The 20,784-nt window shown below is 41.6% G+C and overlaps 1 protein-coding gene across 1 annotated transcript in view; it reads left to right on the forward strand.

Annotated features, from left to right (window-relative positions):
* Nucleotides 1-14,427, forward strand: part of LOC148029357 (uncharacterized) — a 208,019-nt gene extending 193,592 nt beyond the window's left edge. The window contains exons 15-19 of the mRNA XM_087688149.1: nucleotides 12,243-12,322; nucleotides 12,402-12,489; nucleotides 12,559-12,669; nucleotides 13,562-13,679; nucleotides 13,916-14,427. Coding sequence (XP_087544275.1) covers nucleotides 12,243-12,322; nucleotides 12,402-12,489; nucleotides 12,559-12,669; nucleotides 13,562-13,679; nucleotides 13,916-14,064 — 546 coding nt within the window. The 3' untranslated portion in view covers nucleotides 14,065-14,427. The remainder of the gene's footprint in view (nucleotides 1-12,242; nucleotides 12,323-12,401; nucleotides 12,490-12,558; nucleotides 12,670-13,561; nucleotides 13,680-13,915) is intronic.
* Nucleotides 14,428-20,784: the final 6,357 nt, after the last annotated feature.

Raw genomic sequence — 20,784 nt, forward strand, 5'->3', positions numbered from 1 at the left:
AGGTTTCCGACAGTTCCAAGCCTCAAAAGGTGTGACATTCTCTTATGCCTTGGTGGGGCACCTATTCAAGACATCGCAAGCACACATAATTGCCTCCATCCAAAAATTGTGTGGCAAGCTCTTTGCTTTCGGCATACATGTGGCCATCTCTATGAGTGATTGATTTTTCCTCTCTACAACTCCATTCTGTTGTGGAGTATAAGCAGTAGTATACTAATGAACAATGCCCTTCTGCTTCAAAAAAGAATTCAACATAGAGAACATGTATTCCCCCCTTGGTCTGAACGGAGAGTCTTTACCCTACGGCCAGATTGATTTTCAGCAAGTGCTACAAAAGCCAAAAATGCATCGTATACTTCTGACTTTTTCACCAAAGAGTAGACCCATCAAAAACGAGTAAAGTCATCAATGAAAGTGACAAAATAGTAAAAGCCACCCAAATCCATTTTCACAGTCTCAAGCTCTTTCTTCAAGAAAGAGAGCGTGTCTCGTTCTTTCCAGCAAACATCTGCTCTAAGGTTAGCCACGCTTCTCATGAAGCAACTGCAGACCGAATGTGAGAGATGATAGACCGTTGAACTGCCAATGCAATCAGTGACAAAGCTTATGCATCCCGTGCATCCCATGCCTTTTGTGTTGTTGATCTCTGGGGAAGTGGCTGAGCTGGAGTGGGCTAAACAGGCTGAGTTGCCTGTTGTCCATGTCTTTCTAGAGGAGCAGCAAGAGCTACAACTCCGGGCCTAACTTCTTCACCCTTGACATAATCCCAAAGATTCTTTGCAATTAGCACATTCTTCATCATGAAGGACCAGAGGGAATAGTTGTTGCTATCCAACCTATCCTCCTTGGATACATATGTAAATACATCACCTCCTTGATTTGCCATGATAAATGTCACTGGTTAGAGAGCAAAACAGCAATCCTCAAGCTGAACAAACATGAAAATCTCAAAATGTGCAGAAATTACAGCAAGTACTTTGCTGTAATTAATTTAATCACACTCTATCAAAAATTGTTTGAAATGCATGCTATCCAAGGTGCAATAAATGCTCATCATCACTGAAAATACAAAAGCCCCAAAATTTCTGTCCCAAAATGCACAAAATCAGTCTATTTCAGACTGTCACAGATATACATTTGCCAATCTCTGAGCTGACTGCAAAAGCCCCAAGTGTCTGACCCAAAGTTCACAAAATCTCTGCAGTAATTGTGTCCTAGACATGTGTTGGAACAGAGATTGCCTGCCCGGGCAAAAGCCCTTTCCAGAGAAATAAATTTGAATAAAAATTGACAAGTTTTGCATTTGGTTACCTCTGATATGGACTGAGCAGGGCAGGCGGCCTGGCCTTTGGTAGTAGAGCTGCTGGAGTAGGTTGCAAGCGCAGGTGGGGGAACAGGCGGGGCAGCAGCCAGGTTGCACAGGCAATGGGCAGGTGTAGTCAAATTGTGGCAGTGATTTACAACAAACTGGTGGCGTCTGGGGCACAAGAGGTAGAGGTGAAAGAGGCAAGGGGTGCTGCAGGCGAAGGCGCCACTTGCTCAGGCGGCGGTCTTGGCAAACTAGGCACTCCTGGGGCAGGCACACTGCCTATGGGGCAGCGCTGCAGGCACTGAGGAGTCCTGGCAGTGTTGGCGGCCTTGGTGGTCCCGGTGGTGCTGGCCAAGAGGACAGTGGAGACCCGTGGACGAGCCAGAAGAAGCTGGAGCTGTGAGCTGGCTCAGTTGGTGGTGGAGCTGATGATGATGACCGGGGAGCTGCTGACAATGGCCGAGAGGTCAGCTGAGCTGAAGCTCAGCTCTGATACCAAATGTGAGAGGAAGGACAGATCGAAGCTCAGCTAAGAGTACATTTGATAGTGTAGAGTGTAAGAGTGTGAGAGCACGACACCCAATGCAATAATCTAAAGTGTAAGATGCAAGTACAAAGTACAACCCTTAAACCTTAGGGTTGTAAGAGGGTGTTCACATTGAAGAGTGTAAAACCATGATAAGTGCCCAAACTGTGTAACATAGGCACATAAAATGAAAGAAATAAATCTAGGAGAAAAATCCTCTTGTACGGAGAGCAAAAGGTGCCCCAGTGTCCTACTGAAGATCACCAACACTCCTATGTGAGCGTAGGCGTGAGTCAAACCCAACAGTTGGTATTCCAAAATTGACTCCCGTCTCTTTGGCTATTCGGGGCATAAATGACCAAAAAACCAGTAAGTGCTTTATCTTCTCTCAACAGACCATTAGGATCTCCTTAGAATCAAAATGCCCCAACCCTACACGGCCTGGGTCCTCTGCTTTCTAAGATAAGTACATACTTGCTTGAATATCTTCCCCCTACTGTTGGTGCCCAGTAAGTGTACCTTTGTCCTGGCAAAAGATCCTCACAGCATTAGGATATCCTCTCTGTGAGTCTGCTGAAAGTTGATGCTCTTGAACCATGAGGTCGATGGATCTTCCCAATGGTGATCTATGTATAATGCAAGTCCCATCTCATCAGGCTTTGGCCCTGTCTGAATTCGTGGCCGCCGAAGCCTCATATGTTCTGTGAGAGATCCTCATGGGGCCAACTGAATCTCTGGACTGGCATGGCTCAACACTCTATGCCTGCCTTTGCTTTCTCCTAAAGTAAACCCTGCCAAACCTTCTATCTGCTAGTTTTGCTGGCTCAGATAAGGCAGGGAAATCCTCAAAAGTTCCATGAAATATCCGACTCATACATCTATTGCTCTAGAATGCATCGTCTTTCTCTTAAGAATGGGCGGAAACTTTGGGTGTGCGTAGAGGTTGAAGAACCAGTTCTCTTAGCTGAGTGGGCAGCAGGTGTATCACTCCCACTGTTGGGGTCGGACTCCACTACCTCCTATGGCTGTGGCATGACTGCTGGTAGGGTGATTAGGGGGCAGGAGACTGAGGGAAACCTCCTAGAGCTGCTGATGACAGTGACTGGGTGCTGGCATTGCCTCTCTGGCAGCAGGTCTGAGATCTGTCACTACTGTCTTCACTAGGTCTCTGGCTGCCATCACTGTTACTAAGGACCTCCAGTAGTTTATATCTAGTATGCATAAGTTAAACAGCTTGAAATTTGTAATGCACCTAAACTGTCTCAAAGCCAACAAAAGTAGTAGTTTTGTCTTGGCATAAGAAGGTGGCACTGGTAGTAGATATGGTCAGGTACACTAGAGCATCATTTTACAAGCTTGAGTGTCCTTTTTAAGGGATTGTGTGTCTTTGGAAGAAAGTGTTCCATCCGCTTTGCCATTAAAACTGCAGGAAGTTGTAGAATCCTTATGGTTTTTTCTTGTCCTTACAGGCAGCTGAAGATAAGAATGAAGGCCTTGAACCAATTCTCCCATCTAATTGTTGGGAATAAAGGGCCATCGTGCCTTTCATATGTGCACAGGTGTGAACACACCCTTAGCACATTGTACTTTCATACATATATCTATTTAAAACCTAAAGAGGTACACTCGTCATTGTACCAAAAAACGTGTTCACTCTCTACTCCGCTCGCACTCACTCTCTCTGTCTCCCTCACTGAGCGCAAGGTCTGTCGACCTCTATCTCCGTGCCTAGTCAATTCCTTCAAACTGGTATCAGAGCGTAAGGTGCTGCAAATGATCATCAGTCAGACTGAGGCAGTCATGAGCTGCAAAAAGCGGACAGGCTGTGGAGAGTGTGCGAGGGCCAGGCTCTAGCTGTGCGCCAAGGCTCCGGCGTATGTGGCGGAACGGTAGATGCGCTGCCTTGAGGTGGCAGTGAGGCCACTCGTCATCGGGCGAACGTGACGGGACGAGCAAGACAAGCAAGGACAGGCGTGACGAGGCGCGCGATGCTAGCAGGCAAGGACAAGCCTGAAGGGGCGTGCGACGCGTGATGGTACCAGCGGGACAGGCGAGGACAGGCCTGACGGGTCAACAGACCTGTCATCCAATTTTTTTTTTTATAAAACCTTTTTTTTTTTAACTCCTCTCCTACAGGCATTCGTGCGCGCAACCACAGTGTGCAGATTTGTGCAAAATTGAGCCAGAGATTTGGGGCTTTTCCCAGATTTGGGGAATTCGATGCAAGACAAGCAAATCTGTCTGAGAAATTGCAGGAATTTGTGACATTTTGTCCCCGACATTTAGGGCTTTTAATGTACATGTGCAATTTGGGCTGAAATTAACTCAATTTCTCGACATTGAGGCACATTGGACCCTATGCAATTTGGCTTTTGCAATTTGGGCAAAATTTGTGCAACATTTGGCCATTTTATGTACATGCAGGTTGAATTCCATGAAATTTGGACATCAACACTCGGTGAAATTTGGGGGTTTTGCTGAAATTACTTTATTTTGGCAAAATTGGACAGTCCTATGCATGACAGAGGAAATGCAGATGTGTGTTTGATGCTTTTGAGCACAAAATTTTGGGGCTTTTGACCGTTCGTGTCAAATTTTATGCCCGTGGGTACACGTACAACAGAAATTGCAGCTGAAATTTTGGGATTTCTCATGTAATGTGATGCACATGCCCTTTGGAATAGCTGTAATCAGTTGGATAAGGCTGTAGCACTTGGTTTGGTGCTTCTGAAAACTGAATTACAGATCTGAAATCTGTACTTCTGCATGGTCATTTATTGTTGATTGGTACTTGTTTGTACCTTGGTCACTTGGGTGACAATTTGGGCCTGCATTTACTGGTTTTTTGGTCACTTTTGAGCTGAAAACCATGGCTGGCAGCAATGACAGCAGTAATTTGATGCATATAAAGAAGCTTGAAGGCGCACATAATTTTGTAGTGTGGCAAAAAACAGTGCTACAATATCCTGTTACAAAAAAAGCAGGCAAAGCCGATCAAAACTAAAGGGGCAAAGCCTGCGGACATGGATCAGGACCATTGGGATGAGTTGAATGAGCTTGCACGCTCAACCATAGAGGTATAGATTTCTGATGCCTTGCTCTTTAACATTGAAGGTTTGGATTTTGCATATGCTATATGGACTAGACTGGAAGAATTGTATGCACAGAAGAGCGCTACATGTAAAGTGTATCGGCTGAAAAAGCTTATGGATTTGCATATGAAAGAAGGTACAGCAATGTCTACTCACTTGAGTGAGTTTAACTCCATTTTCAGCCAGCTGGTTGCCTTGAAGTTCATGATTGATGAGGAATTTAAGGCTACTTTCTTGCTTTGCACTCTATTAGAGAGTTGGGATACATTCGGGACTGCTATGAGCAATTCTAATGTGATCCTTTTGTATGCTGATGTAGAGAGTGCTCTACTTATGGAAGAGATGAATTGGCAGAACAATGCATCGAGTCTTCCAGTGCTTTGCATACTAGGGGCAGATCATAGCAAAAGGGCAAATATGATGGCAAGAGACGCAGTAAATCACGTGGCAAAGATGTTGAATGTCATCATTGTGGCAAGAAGGGTTACTTTAAACGTGACTGCTACAAATGGAAGAAAGAGAAAGGAAAAGGCAAGAAGACAGATGATTGCAAGGAAGAGAAGGACAGTCAGCCTAAGAAGAGCAGTGTAAAAATTGAAGAGGTGAATGTAGTCACTCATGACAGTGACAGTGGGAGTAATGTACTCTTTGTCTCTTTACATTTTGGTGCACATGCTCTACTTGCAGATACAGATGATGACATGCATACCTGGATTCTTGATTCAGGTGCTTCCTTTCATGTCACCCCTCATCGTGAGTGGTTTTCCGCATATACAGGGGGTCGACATGATGTTGTCCATCTTGGGGATAACTACACATGTGAGATTGCAGGTATTGGCAGTGTGCAATTACAGTTTCAGCATGGCTCTGTCTTTACACTTCAGCATGTACGGCATGTACCTCAGCTCAAGAAGAGCTTGATATGCACAGGGCAGCTAGATGATGATGGTTTTCATACCACCTTTGGTGATGGAAAATGGAAGATCTGTAAGGGATCTAGGGTTATTGCTAGAGGTTGCAAGAGTGATACGTTGTATCCACTTCATGTATCTAGTGTGCGTGACCATGTTGTTGCCGTGACCGAGTGGCCAAGGGTTTCTTTGTGGCATGGCGGTTGGGACACATGAGTCAAACAAGAATGAAAGTGCTTTCTCGTTTGGGTTACTTGCCTTGTCTTCGTTATGTTGATTTTAAGCACCGTGATCATTGTATTTATGGCAAATGTGCAGAGACTTCTCACAAAAAGTCTCTTTCTTTGAAATCTTCTCCTCTAGAGTTAGTACATTCGGATGTATGTCAAATGCCAGGATTATCTTTAGGAGGAAAGAAATATATTGTCACCTTTGTCGATGATGCTACACATATCCAGAAGTGGACTTCCTACAGTTCGCATGACCAGCATAGTCTGCATCCGTAAAGCCAACAACAGATGCCTTCTACTTTCCAAAGCAGATGCACAACTCCTTTGTGCCTTTGAGGTATCTCATAATACCTTTCACTGCATCCCAATGCTTCTTGCTAGGGGTTGCCATGTATCTGCTAACCACTCCCACTGCAAAAGCAATGTCAGGGCGTGTAGCAACCATAGCATACATCAAACTGCCAACAGCTGAAGCATATGGTATCTTGGCCATTTCAGCCTTCTCATCATCAGATGTAGGGCTGTCCTTTGCACTGAGTTTCACATATGGAGGCAATGGAACCCGAATTGTTTTCTCCCCTCCATATTGAAACGTTGCAAAACTTTGGAGATATGCTCCTGCTGAGACAGATAGAGTAAACCTTTAGACCTATCTCTGAGTGTTCGCATGCCAAGAATGTGATTTGCATCACCCAGATCCTTCATGTCAAAGCTGCCATGAAGACTTTGCTTCAATGAATCCAAGGCATATGTTTACTTTCACAGGAGGAGCGGTCTCTTGGATCTCCAGGCTATAAAAGTGTGTTGCATTGTCTACTACAGAGGCAGAGTATGTAGTTGCCACTGAGGCATGCAAGGAGGCTTTATGGCTTTCACGTTTGGTGGGAGAGCTTGGCATCAGAGAGTTACTTGTTCTCCATTGTGATAGTCAAGAGTGCTATCATGCTAGCACGGAATCTTGTCTTTCATGCAAAGACAAAGCACATGCAGGTGAAGTATCACTTCATTAGAGATGTACTTGACAACAAGAGCATTGAGCTTGTCAAAGTGCATACAGATGATAATCCTGCAGACCTTCTCACGAAGGGTCTTCCAGCAGAGCGGTTTGCTCATTGCCGACAGATGATGGGAGTTGGATAGATATATTTATTTCAGCTTTGTACATACTTAAGACTTAGTTGATTCTTTTCTCCTCTTGAGGCACATTGCCTTTAGGTGGGAGGGTTTTGGGAATAAAGGGCCATCGTGCCTTTTATATGTGCACAGGTGTGAACATACCCTTAGCACATTGTACTTTCATACATATATCTATCTAAAACCTAAAGTGGTACACTCGTCATTGTACCAAAAAACGTGTTCACTCTCTACTCTGCTCACTCGCACTCTCTCTGTCTCCCTCATTGAGCGTAAGGTCTGTCTACCTCTATCTCCGTGCCTAATCGATTCCTTCACTAATATAGGTTGAAAAGGAGTTGGAAGGAAGTTTGTTGGGTTGCACCAAAATTGAACAGCACATGCTCATTCTTGTTTGAAGGATGGTTTCCTATTTCAAGTGCACATTCTCCAAGAGGTTGAAAAGGAGTTGGAAGGAAGTTTGTTGGGTTGCACCAAAATTGGATAGCACACGCTCATTCTTGTTTCAAGGATGGTCTCCTATTTCAGGTGCACATTCTCCAGATTGGTGGAGGGGGTGTAGGCTTAAAGGATCAACACCCACAAGTCAGCCCATGAAGAAATGACAAACTGAGAACTTGCATTTTCACAATTGAATACTCCAGAAAAGAGTGGTGGTTTCAAGATATTAGGAAGACATCTGTTTGGATTCATCAATGCTTTTTCATTGAGGTTGATGCATAATCTATGTGAGGCACAAGAAACCTTGCGCAAGAGTTTTGAGATACCCTCCTTTGGGACGCCCTTCAGTTGGGAGTCATAGCAAGGGACTAACTTTTTAGAGAACTAGTACTTTTGGGGTCTATGTGCAAGAAGGCCAAATTGTCTGGCTCTTGATCTGGCTGCACACTCTCTCACTTGTAAGGAAGAACCCCCCCATGTATTGACTAGTAGGAACCTCCAAAGCTCAAATACGTGAAAGTGTGTTCTCTAGTATATTTGTAGGAATTGGAGGCACAAGTATCTCGATAGGCAGTTAGGGTGCAAACCGTCTGGGGAATTTGCATCAGATCTAGGAACTTGAGATGTAGATGCCATGGTAGGCAATTAAGCATTGACTATCTCAAGCTCTAGAGCATTTGCCTTGGCCTCATAAGCTTGCTTTCTCTTAGGCCAACAAAATTTGAAAGATGTTTGCAGGAGGCCCCTACACCTGTTGGGAGTACTCCTTCGGCTTCTCATGGTCTGAATGTGCACCTTGATTCATTCCAATCTATTGTCCTATGTGCATGACTATAGGGCTATTGGTGCAGGATGAGCCTTATGGATTAGGCTAGATAATTGAGGGTTCTTGCGGAATCCTCAATGGCTATGCACTACCAAAGGTTTTCAGCATGGGTTGGTCCTTGGATAGACAAGATGGATTCTTCAATTGTTTGAGGTGACTTCAGCAACCTAGAGACCCTAGAGGATTGTTAGGTTAGAGGTACAAACCTCCAAAATCTAGGAGAGTGATGAGTTGGGGACTCACGAGACTTTTATTTTTGCAGGAATTCGGAGAGACCTATAGGCATGATGGATCATTGGACTTCTCCTTGGGCTACAGGCAGTTGGGAGGCATCATTCTAGAGTAGTTGGACAAGTTCTATGTTTGGGGCAACTCTTAAGGGGCGTAATTGGATCATGCCCCAGTCCTTTTCTTTGGATGCACCTGCTTCAGCCCTTGAACCACCTCATGTTAAATTCTGAAATTAACTTAGGAGGGAGAGGTGTGTAGACAGATCAACCAGCTTTAAGCCAAAGACTAGACACAGGATGGAGGGATTGCAGAGGAGGTGGCACAAACTCTGGGAGACTCGAGCAGGACTTGTTAGGAGGAGGCCCTCCATGCAAGGCAACAATGTTGCAAGGAGATGCTCAACGAGGTTGGGCAGCCATTCAGAGGTTGCTAGAGCATTCCCTTGGAGACCATACCCTCCATGCACAAGAGCTACATGTACAAGCAGCTCTAGCAAGCTTAGAGGATAGGAGACTAGAGTTCTCTTTCTGCACCTCAGTTGCCTTCCACGTGGGTTGGGGGAAGGGGGGGTGGCAAGATGTACAAAGAGTTTTTTCAAGTTTATTAGCATAGTGTCTTTGGAGATGGGCAGATCCATAATTTGCGTGATTAGTATGGGAGACTTTTCTAATTGGAGACGGTCTTGACTAGTGTATTTCATTGCAAAGAGCAGGTGTGGGATTGCATCCCGTCTATGGAGGTAGGGAGATGGGATGCTCACTCCTTCCACCTTTCATTGAGTAGGTGTCTCATGCCTTCTAGTCACAGGATGGCTAGAAGTGCCTAGGAGAGAATGGGCTCTCCAGGGCTTTTTTCTTCACCTATTGGGAGGAGGTGAAGGCTCACTTGTTTTGGGTCTTTCAATAAATTTTCAGCTCTGGCAGGATGCCAGGCTGTTTGTTTGCTGGTCTAATTTGTATTCTCCCTCGGGGTGGGGCCTTGTGGCACTCGATCACCTTATTGTCTAATGGCCTATTGACACACACATAGGTTTTGTCCAACATTGAAGCATCTTGGACTACATTTTCATGTTCTTTGAGGCTGTAGAGTGCCGCTATGGACAGAGGATTGTAGTGCTTTTGGACTTTGAGAAGGCCTATGACTGGGTGGATTGGGGTTTCTTGGAGGGCACATGGCTTGGCTAGGCTTTCCTTAGGAGTGGATTAGTGGGGTCTTAGTGCATTATAGGTCTACCAATAGTTGAGTGATTTTAGGGGAAGAGGGAAGGTGCAGAGTCTGCATGGGGGATCGATTAGATAAGGTTTCCCCCTTTCTCCCTATCTCTTTTTGTTCTTTGTGGAGGCGATGCCCTACTTCCTCTAGGCAAGAGTCAATGAGCTAGCATGCCTCACGTTGCCAATGTGGATGAGGCAAAGCTATTGGACTTAAGAGTACACAGATGACATGGCCCTTTACATTGAGGATGATGAGTTGATGCTAGAGTGAGTGAGAGTGGCATTGGAGGTGTTTTGCACAACAACAAGTACGAAATGAATTGGCAAAATTTAGTTGGATGCCTTACAGATCCTGGCTCCAGCATTGATTGGGGAGTTCACTTGGGTTTTAAATGGGTGAGCAAGGGGCAAACAATTATATCCCAAATGAGACTTAACAGAACAACAGCTCAGTGATTTATACCAATGTTGGATTCCATCTGGCACAGGCTGACATACTGGAGCACGGCCCCCTCTCCCTTGTGTGTAGAGCCCTAGTGATCAACTGGGTCTTGTTGGCAATGACCTAGTATATAGCCTCTTGTTGTTGCTTCTTGCCATCATGTGTCACTTGATTACACCGCTAGTCTAGAATTTATTGTGCTCTCAGATTGGTCCAGGGACTCATGCACTCAGGTGGCATGGTAGACCATGATCCAATATTGCTCAGAGGGGGGCTTGGGGATTATTGATCTAGAGTTCTAAAATCAAGCCCTATTGGGCAAGCTGGTAGTCAGAGGGCTAACACCAAGTAGACATACCTGGAAGCTCCTCCTTCATGTGGGTCTCCAAGAATGTTGACCCCGACTGGAGGCAAATGGAGACCATCTATGAGGTCAAAGGTGGATGGATCTTCACAACGATACTGACCACCCTACCCAAATCATCCTCTTTGCAATTTTCTGCAAGTTTAGCTGGGATGGTGGAAGGTCCTACAGTAGAGGTGCCTAGGTTTCCAGGACAAGATTGATAGACAACAATTCATTTGGAACCCACAGTTCCAGGATCGAGACAAGCTCGAGGAGCTTATGCACAGCTAGTGGGCAGGTTGGGAGGCTAGATCTACCTGTTCCATTAGGGTGTGGAGAGACATCCATGTGGATGTGGAAATGGAGGTATTTCTGCACATAGCAGGTTCTTGGAGGGGGGTAGAGGCCAAGAGATGGGAGATTGATGCAATAATCCCCTGAGATTGGCTAGCCCCTCCTCATCAAGAGCCTATGTAGCAGGGCTGTGGGCTTGCAGCATAGTTTTCACTTATCGACATCCGAGTGCAAGTGGCTGGTAGAGTTAGAGGTGCCCCCTAGACACCTTCAATGTGCAGGAGGGTGGCTGGCTAGCGCTGGACATAGGGCAATAGGATCTTGCCTTCCCCAACGTCCTTTGAAAGAGGATCAGAGTCAGCCTCCAAGGGAAATTGTGGCAACTGGATCCACACAACATGGCCAGATATCCAGGAGTGCTGACATTGGATATAGGAGGATAGAGCCCTGGATGACTTGGATTGGGGCCCTAGAGTGGTGCTGGCCCGCTTGGGGAGCGGCCCAGAAGCCAATAAGCTTCTTTGCTTACACAGCCCAGATTGCCAGATATTTTTGTTGCAGGATGACATCGATTTGGACCCCATCATGCAGTAATTGGGCAGAGCTTAGCCTTTCGCTTGACCTTCTAGTGACACTTTTGCGATAGCTGGTCATGCATGGGGGTTTGGCAGTCCGCAGTTCATTGACTCAGATGCAGCAAGACGGAGTCTGCTGATACTGCCCACTACAGTGCTCGGAGACTCTGAAGCAATGCCTATGGTCATGTGAGTTGGCAGAGCTGGTGTCGAGGGGTGCCCTACTACTCTGCTGGGTAGAGTGCAGCCTGGGGTGTATCTCATGGGAGGCTTTCTACTAGCAGTCAATCAGTCATGACCACCACCTACTATATGAGGTAGAGATGCAGGATATGATCTTCACGTTGGACTGGCTCATGTGTGGTGGTGGTGGTGGAGGCTTTTCCCAGCCGCCAAGCACTGGAGAGAAAAGACTAAATGTATTCTAGGGTAAACTAAAATAGGTTGCTTAGGGATTGTTTGTGGATGTGGATAAGTGAATCACTGGTTGCTTACTTCCAATGCACTGTTTATGCACAAGGCTGGTGGTTTTTTAATAAACTTAGTAACTTCTTTGTACAGCGTTAATGGAATAAAAGATGGTTGATATTGAGGAACTGGAGTGCATTTACACTGTTGATAGTTCCAGGTCATCCCTTCGCTTTTTTGTACATCAAAATTGTTTTTAACAGATAATGGAGACTGCTCATGAGATTGGTCTGAAGAGCACTGCTACAATAATGTTTGGTCATCTTGATGGCCCCCAACACTGGTAATACTTCCACACTCCATTCCTTTGAGCAGGTTTCATGAAAGATATCGGTATACCTTTTTACTGATTTGATATGCAGGGCGAGACATCTCCTTTGTGTGAGAGAACTTCAGCAAAAAACAGGGGGATTCACAGAATTTGTGCCGTTGCCTTTTGTGCCCATGGAGGTATGGTTGTCTTTCTTTGTATGGAAAGTTGAAACCAATATACTTGTGGTTGATGTGTATCTTGTGCAGGCTCCAATATATCTGAAAGGAAAATCCAGAAAAGGTCCCACAAGACGGGAGTGTATACTTATGCATGCTATTTCACGACTTGTGCTTCATCCCCACATTACAAATATCCAGGTGAGTTGTTGGCAGAATAAGTTAACTCGTTCTTGCACTTCAGGTACTAAGATCACAACCGAAAGCAGAGTAAGTTCATTGCCATAACCCATCTAAGTTTTGGTTTCCAAACAGCTTCCATTTACTTTGAAAAACATGCCTAATATTGTTCTAGTAATTGTTCAATGCCGGGGATGTGTTGGTTCAGTGTTGGATATGCATAATCAGCTAACTGCGTTCTGGTAGTTTTCTACTGCTATACTGCTTGTTTCATACGGTATTAGTCTGTTCCTCTGAAGGCCTGAACTAGTATTATGAATTCATTTCTTGGAGGCCTGTCACTTAGATGGCATCCCTAGTGTTACATATCTTGCAAGCCCGTAGAAGATATCATACACTGTTGTATCTTGCAACCCTACATTCATGTACCTCATTTGCACTATAAACCTTTATTCAGTGCTCAGTTGATAAACAATTGGTACATATGAATTCAGAGGAATTCAGCAGTGGGAAAAAGGCAACCTGTAGAATCCAACAGAAGCATCGAAAAGAGCTGCAACACCACCTAGACTCTGTCCACAGGTGACAGTAGTAGAATGGTAGCACCTCTTACATCAAACCACCTCTCCTGTGCCTGATGAACTTTCAATTTTGCAAAAGATGACCTGATCACAATCCATGTTACACAAGGGTGTAGATTCCACTGATTTAGATACTGCTGAACTGGACATTCCAGAGCACGTAAGCATCACAAAAACAGTCAACCAAAGCTTATCGCAAGTATAACCTGCATGAGCAGCAACTGACTCTTCTTTCTTACTTTGTTATCAGTGCCTTTTTTCAGTTGCAGATCCACTGAGATACTCCTTCCAATCCGGTTAAATTTTTTTGAAAGCTGCTCGTTTGTGTGCAGGCATCATGGGTGAAATTGGGACCAAAAGGAGCACAAGCATTGTTAATGGCAGGTTGCAATGACATGGGTGGTTCTCTTATGAATGAAAGCATAACACGTGCAGCTGGAGCTTCATTTGGTAATAGAATCCTTACTCATATGCATCTTTTTGTTCCAACCTATTTATAGACATGTTTTGCGCACATGATGTAGGATATTGACGTTGGGCTTTATGCTTGCATTTGGATATGTGCACAGATCATCTGTCCATGCATGATTCACCTATATGCATACATTCCATCACATAGGTGCATATCTTTCTTGATAACGATTTAGTCTATCTACAAAGATGAGTGAAAGGAGGTGTACTTTCAGGGCAAGAGCTCTCTCCTCAAGAAATGGAAGCTCTGATTACTTCTATAGGAAGGTTTCCTGAGCAAAGGACAACTTTATATGGTATTGCTGATCCAAAGCAGACAATGAAATCTTTGGCATGTGCTCCTCTTTTGCAGACTTACAGTTAGGACATTGTACATAATTTGGAGATTGTACACACAGCTATCTGTCTTAAGGCCTAATCACCTCATTCACATAGTGTATCTTTTTCCCCATGTAATCTAAACACTCAGAATGTTTTTGTGGTTGGTCAAGATACAAGAGTCTCGTATCACAATGCACTTCAGACAATCCTTTTCACAATGCTCTGTTCAGTCAAATGTCTGTTGCCATTTGTGCTGTTTGTTTAAAACATTCTCATTCAGGAAACTGTTTCTTTTCACAATGCTCTGTTCAGCCATTTGTGCTGTTTAAAACATTCTCATTCAGGAAACTGTTTCTTTTTGTGCTGTCAATTAAGAATGGCAATGTTAATGCCCATTCCTTCGGAGAACAAAGAAAAGAAAAACATGGTGGGTCATGATAATAGCAACTCTTTAGCAAATATAGAGTTATAGTTATAATTTTGTGTGGTTTTATTGTGGTTTTCAATTTCTTTTTTGGACATGGTCGACTATGATCAATCCTCAAAGGGGAGTAAGCTTAGGTGCAACACATTTAAATGAATCAAAGTGATTAGCACTAAAAGAGATTAGTTTTCAATGCTTGCATGACAATCTTTGGTTGGGTTTAAGGTAAATGTTAATCAACTTTTAATGTTTTTGGGTCCTTTTGTTGGTAATTGTTTGAAGTTTCAAATCATTTTATTGAACAGAATGGTAATGATTGTTCTTACATGTAAGGCTTTACCATTGTATGCCCTCACAAGTAGTTCTTAATTTTCCTCCTTTTTTTGCCTCTTTCATTTCAACTTTTCTTTAACTAATTCTTCCATTCACTTATTTATAAACATTAGACCATAACCAGTCCTTTAGCTCTTATATTCTTTTCAAATTGTGTACAAGTAATTTGCAAAAGTAATGTTTGCAAGAAAAGTTCGTTAGAAACACCCAAACCTAAACTACCATAATTGGTTAGGAGTTCATGAGCTTTACATGCATCCTAAAAGTGCCACAAAGAGTGATCAAAAGCGGTATCATTAGGCACGCCAAGTTGTCCTTGAATGTTTGAAGGTGGCATATAAAAAGTGAGTAATGAATATAAATTAATCATTATTATTGCTCCCTTACAAAGTTAGAAGTGCAAGAAAAGGAACTTGTCTTGATGCTCATCTAAAATATAGCTTTTCTTTGGGATTCTTCTAGACTAATTTAGTGTAGTCATTATTTGGAATGAAGTTTTTGGGTATTTAAAGAATCAATGAATTACCTGTCATATCAATAGGTTGAACTCGTGTAGAGCAAGAGTGATATGTCTTGTTATAGGTGTCTTTATTTTGTCATCCCTTATTTGTATATTATCAATGATCTTTTACTCAATGTTGGCAAGACAAGATGATTAGAGCGAGTTGGCATAAATGTAAAAGTGGAAAAGACATTGAAAAGAAATCCCAAATAATGCAAGAGAGCTAGGAGGTGTGCTATAAACATTTTTAATGCTTAATGGTAAGCAAGTTTGAAGGTGCAAGCCTATCTAGGGTGGTCACTTTATAAGTGTAATAATCGATCATGTTCAACATAAGTTGTCTGTGATAATTGTTTCGCAGATAGGAATGATTGAATTAAGGGAGTGTACAAAGACTCTTCCATGAATAAAGGACATTTCCATCATTAGGGATGTAAAAGTTGCCTCATAATGTATAGAAGGGATTTGAACGGCGGCTTGAATACATGTGATATGTGTATCTTTTTATATAGTAATAAAAACAAGAGATACAAGTAGGAGATTAGTCTTTAAATAATCTAAACCTTGTACACACCAATGGTATTAATTGTTAGTGTCTTTTTTGGGATATACAATTGTTCTGTGTGGTTTTCAAAACAATCAAGTGAAGAATAAAACCTTGACTAGTTAATTGGAGCCAAGACATTGATGTTCTTGGGAAAAGGGAGCTATTTACATAGTCATGTATACTTATGAATAGAACAACTTGAGGAAATCAAAGGTTGAAAGCAACTCATAACGTAAGCTCTTGTATCTCACTTATTCTAAAAATTTTGGTGTCTATGTTAGCATCAGTGATTGATTCTATGGATTGTCGCATGGTTTATATAGGTCTATTATTATTAAAAATGCTCCCAAAGTCAATGTCTCACATTTGAGAGTGTCAAAACTCTACTAATAAGTGTCTTGCCAAAACTTTACTTAAGTTTGTCTGCATCAAGGTGCATACTGCTCTATTTTGAGGTTGATTCTCGCTTTTGCATGATCTTGCAAGACCTTCCAATCCGATCAAATGAAGAATATGTCCCCAAGTAGTTAATTAGAAGTAAGATAAGTTCGAACGCTTGCTATTGATTTGGACAAATATATGAGTTTGCAAGGTTTATATTTCTTTCAATAAGGTTTTACTTCTAAAAAATGATATGGTATTATTGATATTGTCGACCAATCTATAACATCAAGATTGTATGGTAATGGTTTTCTCAATGTTTCATATTAAACATGAATGTTTTTCTCAAGATTGTCATGACTTGAGCTTGAACTTTCTTTCTGGTAGTAAGGGATGGTGTTCCACGTGAAGCGACATGGAGTTCAACTTATTGGGTGATATGTAAACCTAGGAAGTTATTCATCACTGGCTTGATAATACTTCTTATCACATGTTGGAATGCCATTCTATACCCAACATAAATCATTGCTTAACTTACACCAACCCATGCTTAGAAAACATGCATCTTAACTTGAGTATCTTTCTTAGCACCAACATCTTAAACATGGTTAAGGTGGTAGATTTTGAGGCATGGATTGACACAAGTTAAGCAATCGAGTATGTAGGTTCTAGTATTATGATTGACTATGACATATGAAGTTTAGCTAGAGCCCCAGATGCATAGCTGCTTGATGGTTAAACATTGCCCCATGAGCTGAACACAACTCAAGGCATCGAAACAACACATTGAGGCATGACAAATTTGGATGGAACATCCTTGCTTATCACACTTTGCATCAAGAGGACAAGTATCATGGGAAGCCCAATTTGTAAGCATGTAAGCTCTATTCATTAAACTTGTGTGTTTCTAAATTGAAATCTTTTTCTCATTATTGATATGTAAAATGTTTCATTTGTATAGACACGATGCAATGAAGAGGGAGAGGACAAAGTAAGAATGAGTAAGCCTAATGGTTTTAATGAAGATAGTAGATGGGACACACCATGTTAGGTTATAGTTGTACTTTGTAATGGAAGCCAAAATTTGGCTTTCAAAGTTTTTAGTACACCAATGGTCATTTGTAATGCCACAAAGGACATTATCTGGTAACTTTGAGCTCTCCTACCTTATCTACAAGCCAAATTTTGGCTTCCACTACTCTACGTGCATCTATGCATATCTTTATAATGCAATAAAGACTACTAGTTGGCCATTCTTATTCTTGTTTTATATGTGTATTGTACTTTTTTTAGTATCAAGCTATCTTATTATTTGTAGTTTTTAGTATGTGGATTCAATTCATATTAATAATGTTCAAGGAGCTACTCATTGTAGAATTGTAAGTATTGCATCTATTACCACATTTACATGTGTTTAAAACTACATGAAAATTCTAGAAGAGATCGTGTTTAAAAGGGCAGTTGGATATACATTTTATATCAAGTAAAAGTTATAGTAGGATGTGTGTATAGACAAGGGTCTTTTGACTTGATTGTAAATGCATGTATACATACGTCCATGACTTTTTTCCTATTTTACAAAACATGTCCATTCTCTTTCACATAGCCTTATTTTCTTAGAGTGTTACTTGTCCTAGTTCACAAAAAATATGTATATTTGCTTGTATATAGCTCTATTTTCTTAGTGTTAGATCTCCTAATTCTATGCCACCCTAGGCCCTACATATTGACTTGACATGTAGACTCTTTACCAAACTAGGAGACCTACCTTGCCTACACGATGCTTGCATATTGACTTTCAAAGGCAATCAATGTGTGTTGCATTTGATAGTGCAAGTAAGTACTTTACTTTGGTGAATGATTGCTCAAGCCTAAAGAATTGACTTGATTTTAAATTCTACTAAACGAAGGATCATAACTTTGTTTCATGTTCTTCTAAGAAAAACTTGAAAAAATGTCCACTTTTCCTTAGAGGGAATTTTGTTTTGTTTTTGTCATCCTTCTCTCTGATGAAGTAGAGAAGCTTTTGGAACACCACGAAATAACTCATGTGGTCTCTATCTTCATAGAAAAAATGTCATTTGTATGGATATATATTTGCATGATGACATACTTATATATGAGTAGTATTTATATCGCATGTATCAAAACATGTTTGATCAATCTTGCATATGTGTACTTGAATTATTTGGTCCACTTATTTCCATCTTAGTGAATAAGATCACTAATTTTTGAAAGTAAACAAACCTCACATTTCAAATAATGCAACTTAGTTTTTTGGGCAAGCCATTCGTAGAGCTTTTGGATTCTTGTCCTTTGTATATCCCAAGTGTTAGGCCATGGGTGGAACTATTACATGAAGAAAACAACCCGTCAAGGTAGGTATGAGACAAGTATGATGGTATTATAAGTGGTAAGACACTTCTTGAGAATAACTATAGGATATATGCAACCATTAAGATAAAATACTAGGGAATAACTCAAACTAATTACATAATGTAATTGCCTCATGATCTGAGAGGCCAAAATAATGACCATGCCACCAAACTTGACCCAAAAATCGTGAGATCATAGCCACAAGCTTAGGTATAAGAACATGCCTAATAAATATCACCTTATTGGCATCCATGTCATCTATCTTGTGAAATAGCAGACCTAGCGGTACACAAAAGTAAAATGTTGTAAATGCACATATATTGAGCTAAGCTAGATATGCACCAAATATTTCATGCATATTACGTTAAAGAAAAAGGAGCATTATTAATGCCAAACCACATTATGGTACAAACATTGAATCCTCACGTTGTAATGAATACAATTTTTGCTCTATCATCCATACTTGGTTGTATCCATTACATACAACCACCGAGTACATCTTGTGTCATATCGAGTCATCTAGGATATTTTCATCGTAGGCTAATTCTTCTTTAGGTAATCTACATGAATGTCCATGCCCTTATTCTTATACTAAACAATGACAATAAGAGAGATCCACTCCAAGCAATTAACGAGAGTAATAAAGCTTGGGCATAGCATGTGTTCAAGTTTGCCTTTGACTAGCTTGACCAATTGTAGAATCATCTACTATTGGTGCTACTTATTGGGGACTATATCAAGTTTCACAAAATATTATACTAATAGAACTTCCATTTCAAACACTTCATATCAATGCAATCCCACGTAAAAACATAGTTCAACTCTTTTAGCAAGGCAATAAGCTCCTTTTGAAATACTAGTTCCAATTAGACATTGTGCGTTTCCGCGTGCGTGCATGTGTGTGTGTGTGGGGGGGGGGGGGGGGGGTGGAAACGAGTCTCTAGCAAGATAGAGGATTGTTTGGTAACCTTTGAACCACACAACTTTGTAATCATCGGGAGATTTGCTAAACACATATGAACTAGATCCTAGTTGGCACCAAGAAAGTTGGATATTTCCTTCATCCAAACCCTTTACTATACTACTTGTGTTGATAATAACAAGCTTGATGATAAAGGAAGACTATTAGTAGATATTTATCGAATAGAAGCTTTCATTTGTGCTTGTTGTCAAAATTGTGTTTAGCTTTAGCCTACTTGAGCTAGGCTCTCCTCAATAGCACTTTAAAATCTTATTCTAGTTGGGACACACATAAATTGAGTTTGTGTGTCCCAACTACATTAAGCTTTAGCCTACTTGAGCCACACTCTCCTCAATGGCAGTTTAAAATCTTATAACAATCATTCCAAGTTCATCAAAACTAAAGGCACCAAAGTAGGGAATCTTGAAGCTTCTAGTTCCAAAGATTCAAATGAAGAGTGGTATTGGGTCATTCCATGAAGCCAAACTCTTAGCAAGCAATAGATAATTCACTCTCAAACCACCATCTTATGCAAAATCATCTCTAACACTTAACAAGAATCACTAGAATGTTGTTGTCAAAAATCATTGGAATGTTAAAGTCAAAGCCACCATCAAAGAAGACCCAACTAAGACATAAACTACTAGTATGTTATTATTAGAAACTAGTAGCAAGGCCACATGCTCTTTTTGGATTAAGCCCACTTATGGATTTATTGCTAATACAAGGGATCCCAAGAACTAGGTCTTAAAAAGAAAGCACCAAACTAAGTATTTTTTTCATGATGAGTGGATTAGATGAGATGTCCATATCAAAAAGTTGGAGTCTTGCTATCAGTACCATTGGTATAGGACTATCCATTTACGTTGAATTTCTAGTCCCACCCTCTTCACGATTATCTTGATGAAAGACTTGAATTCACTTGATCTACAACAAGAAGGCTTTCTTGGATTGCCTATTTAGTAACATGATTCTAAACTTTCTCTCAGGCTAGCTAGCCTAGCAAGTCCTCCTACAACAAGAAGGCTTTCTTGGATTGCCTATTTAGTGACACAATTCTAAACTCTCTTAGGCTAGCTAGTCTAGAAAGTCCTCTTACTTATCTACCTATCCATTAGTTTAAATGTGGGAAAAAGCAACGTTGATTGATGGCGGCTCTTCCAAGTCCACCACTTGGATCATACTTACACTTGACATAAGTATCTTTCTTTTCTTAGCCTTTTTCTTCTCTTTTGGGGC

Source organism: Lygodium microphyllum, chromosome 11 (assembly GCF_053477565.2).
Source record: "Lygodium microphyllum isolate KBCC chromosome 11, Lygodium_microphyllum_v1.1.10, whole genome shotgun sequence".
NCBI lineage: Eukaryota > Viridiplantae > Streptophyta > Polypodiopsida > Schizaeales > Lygodiaceae > Lygodium > Lygodium microphyllum.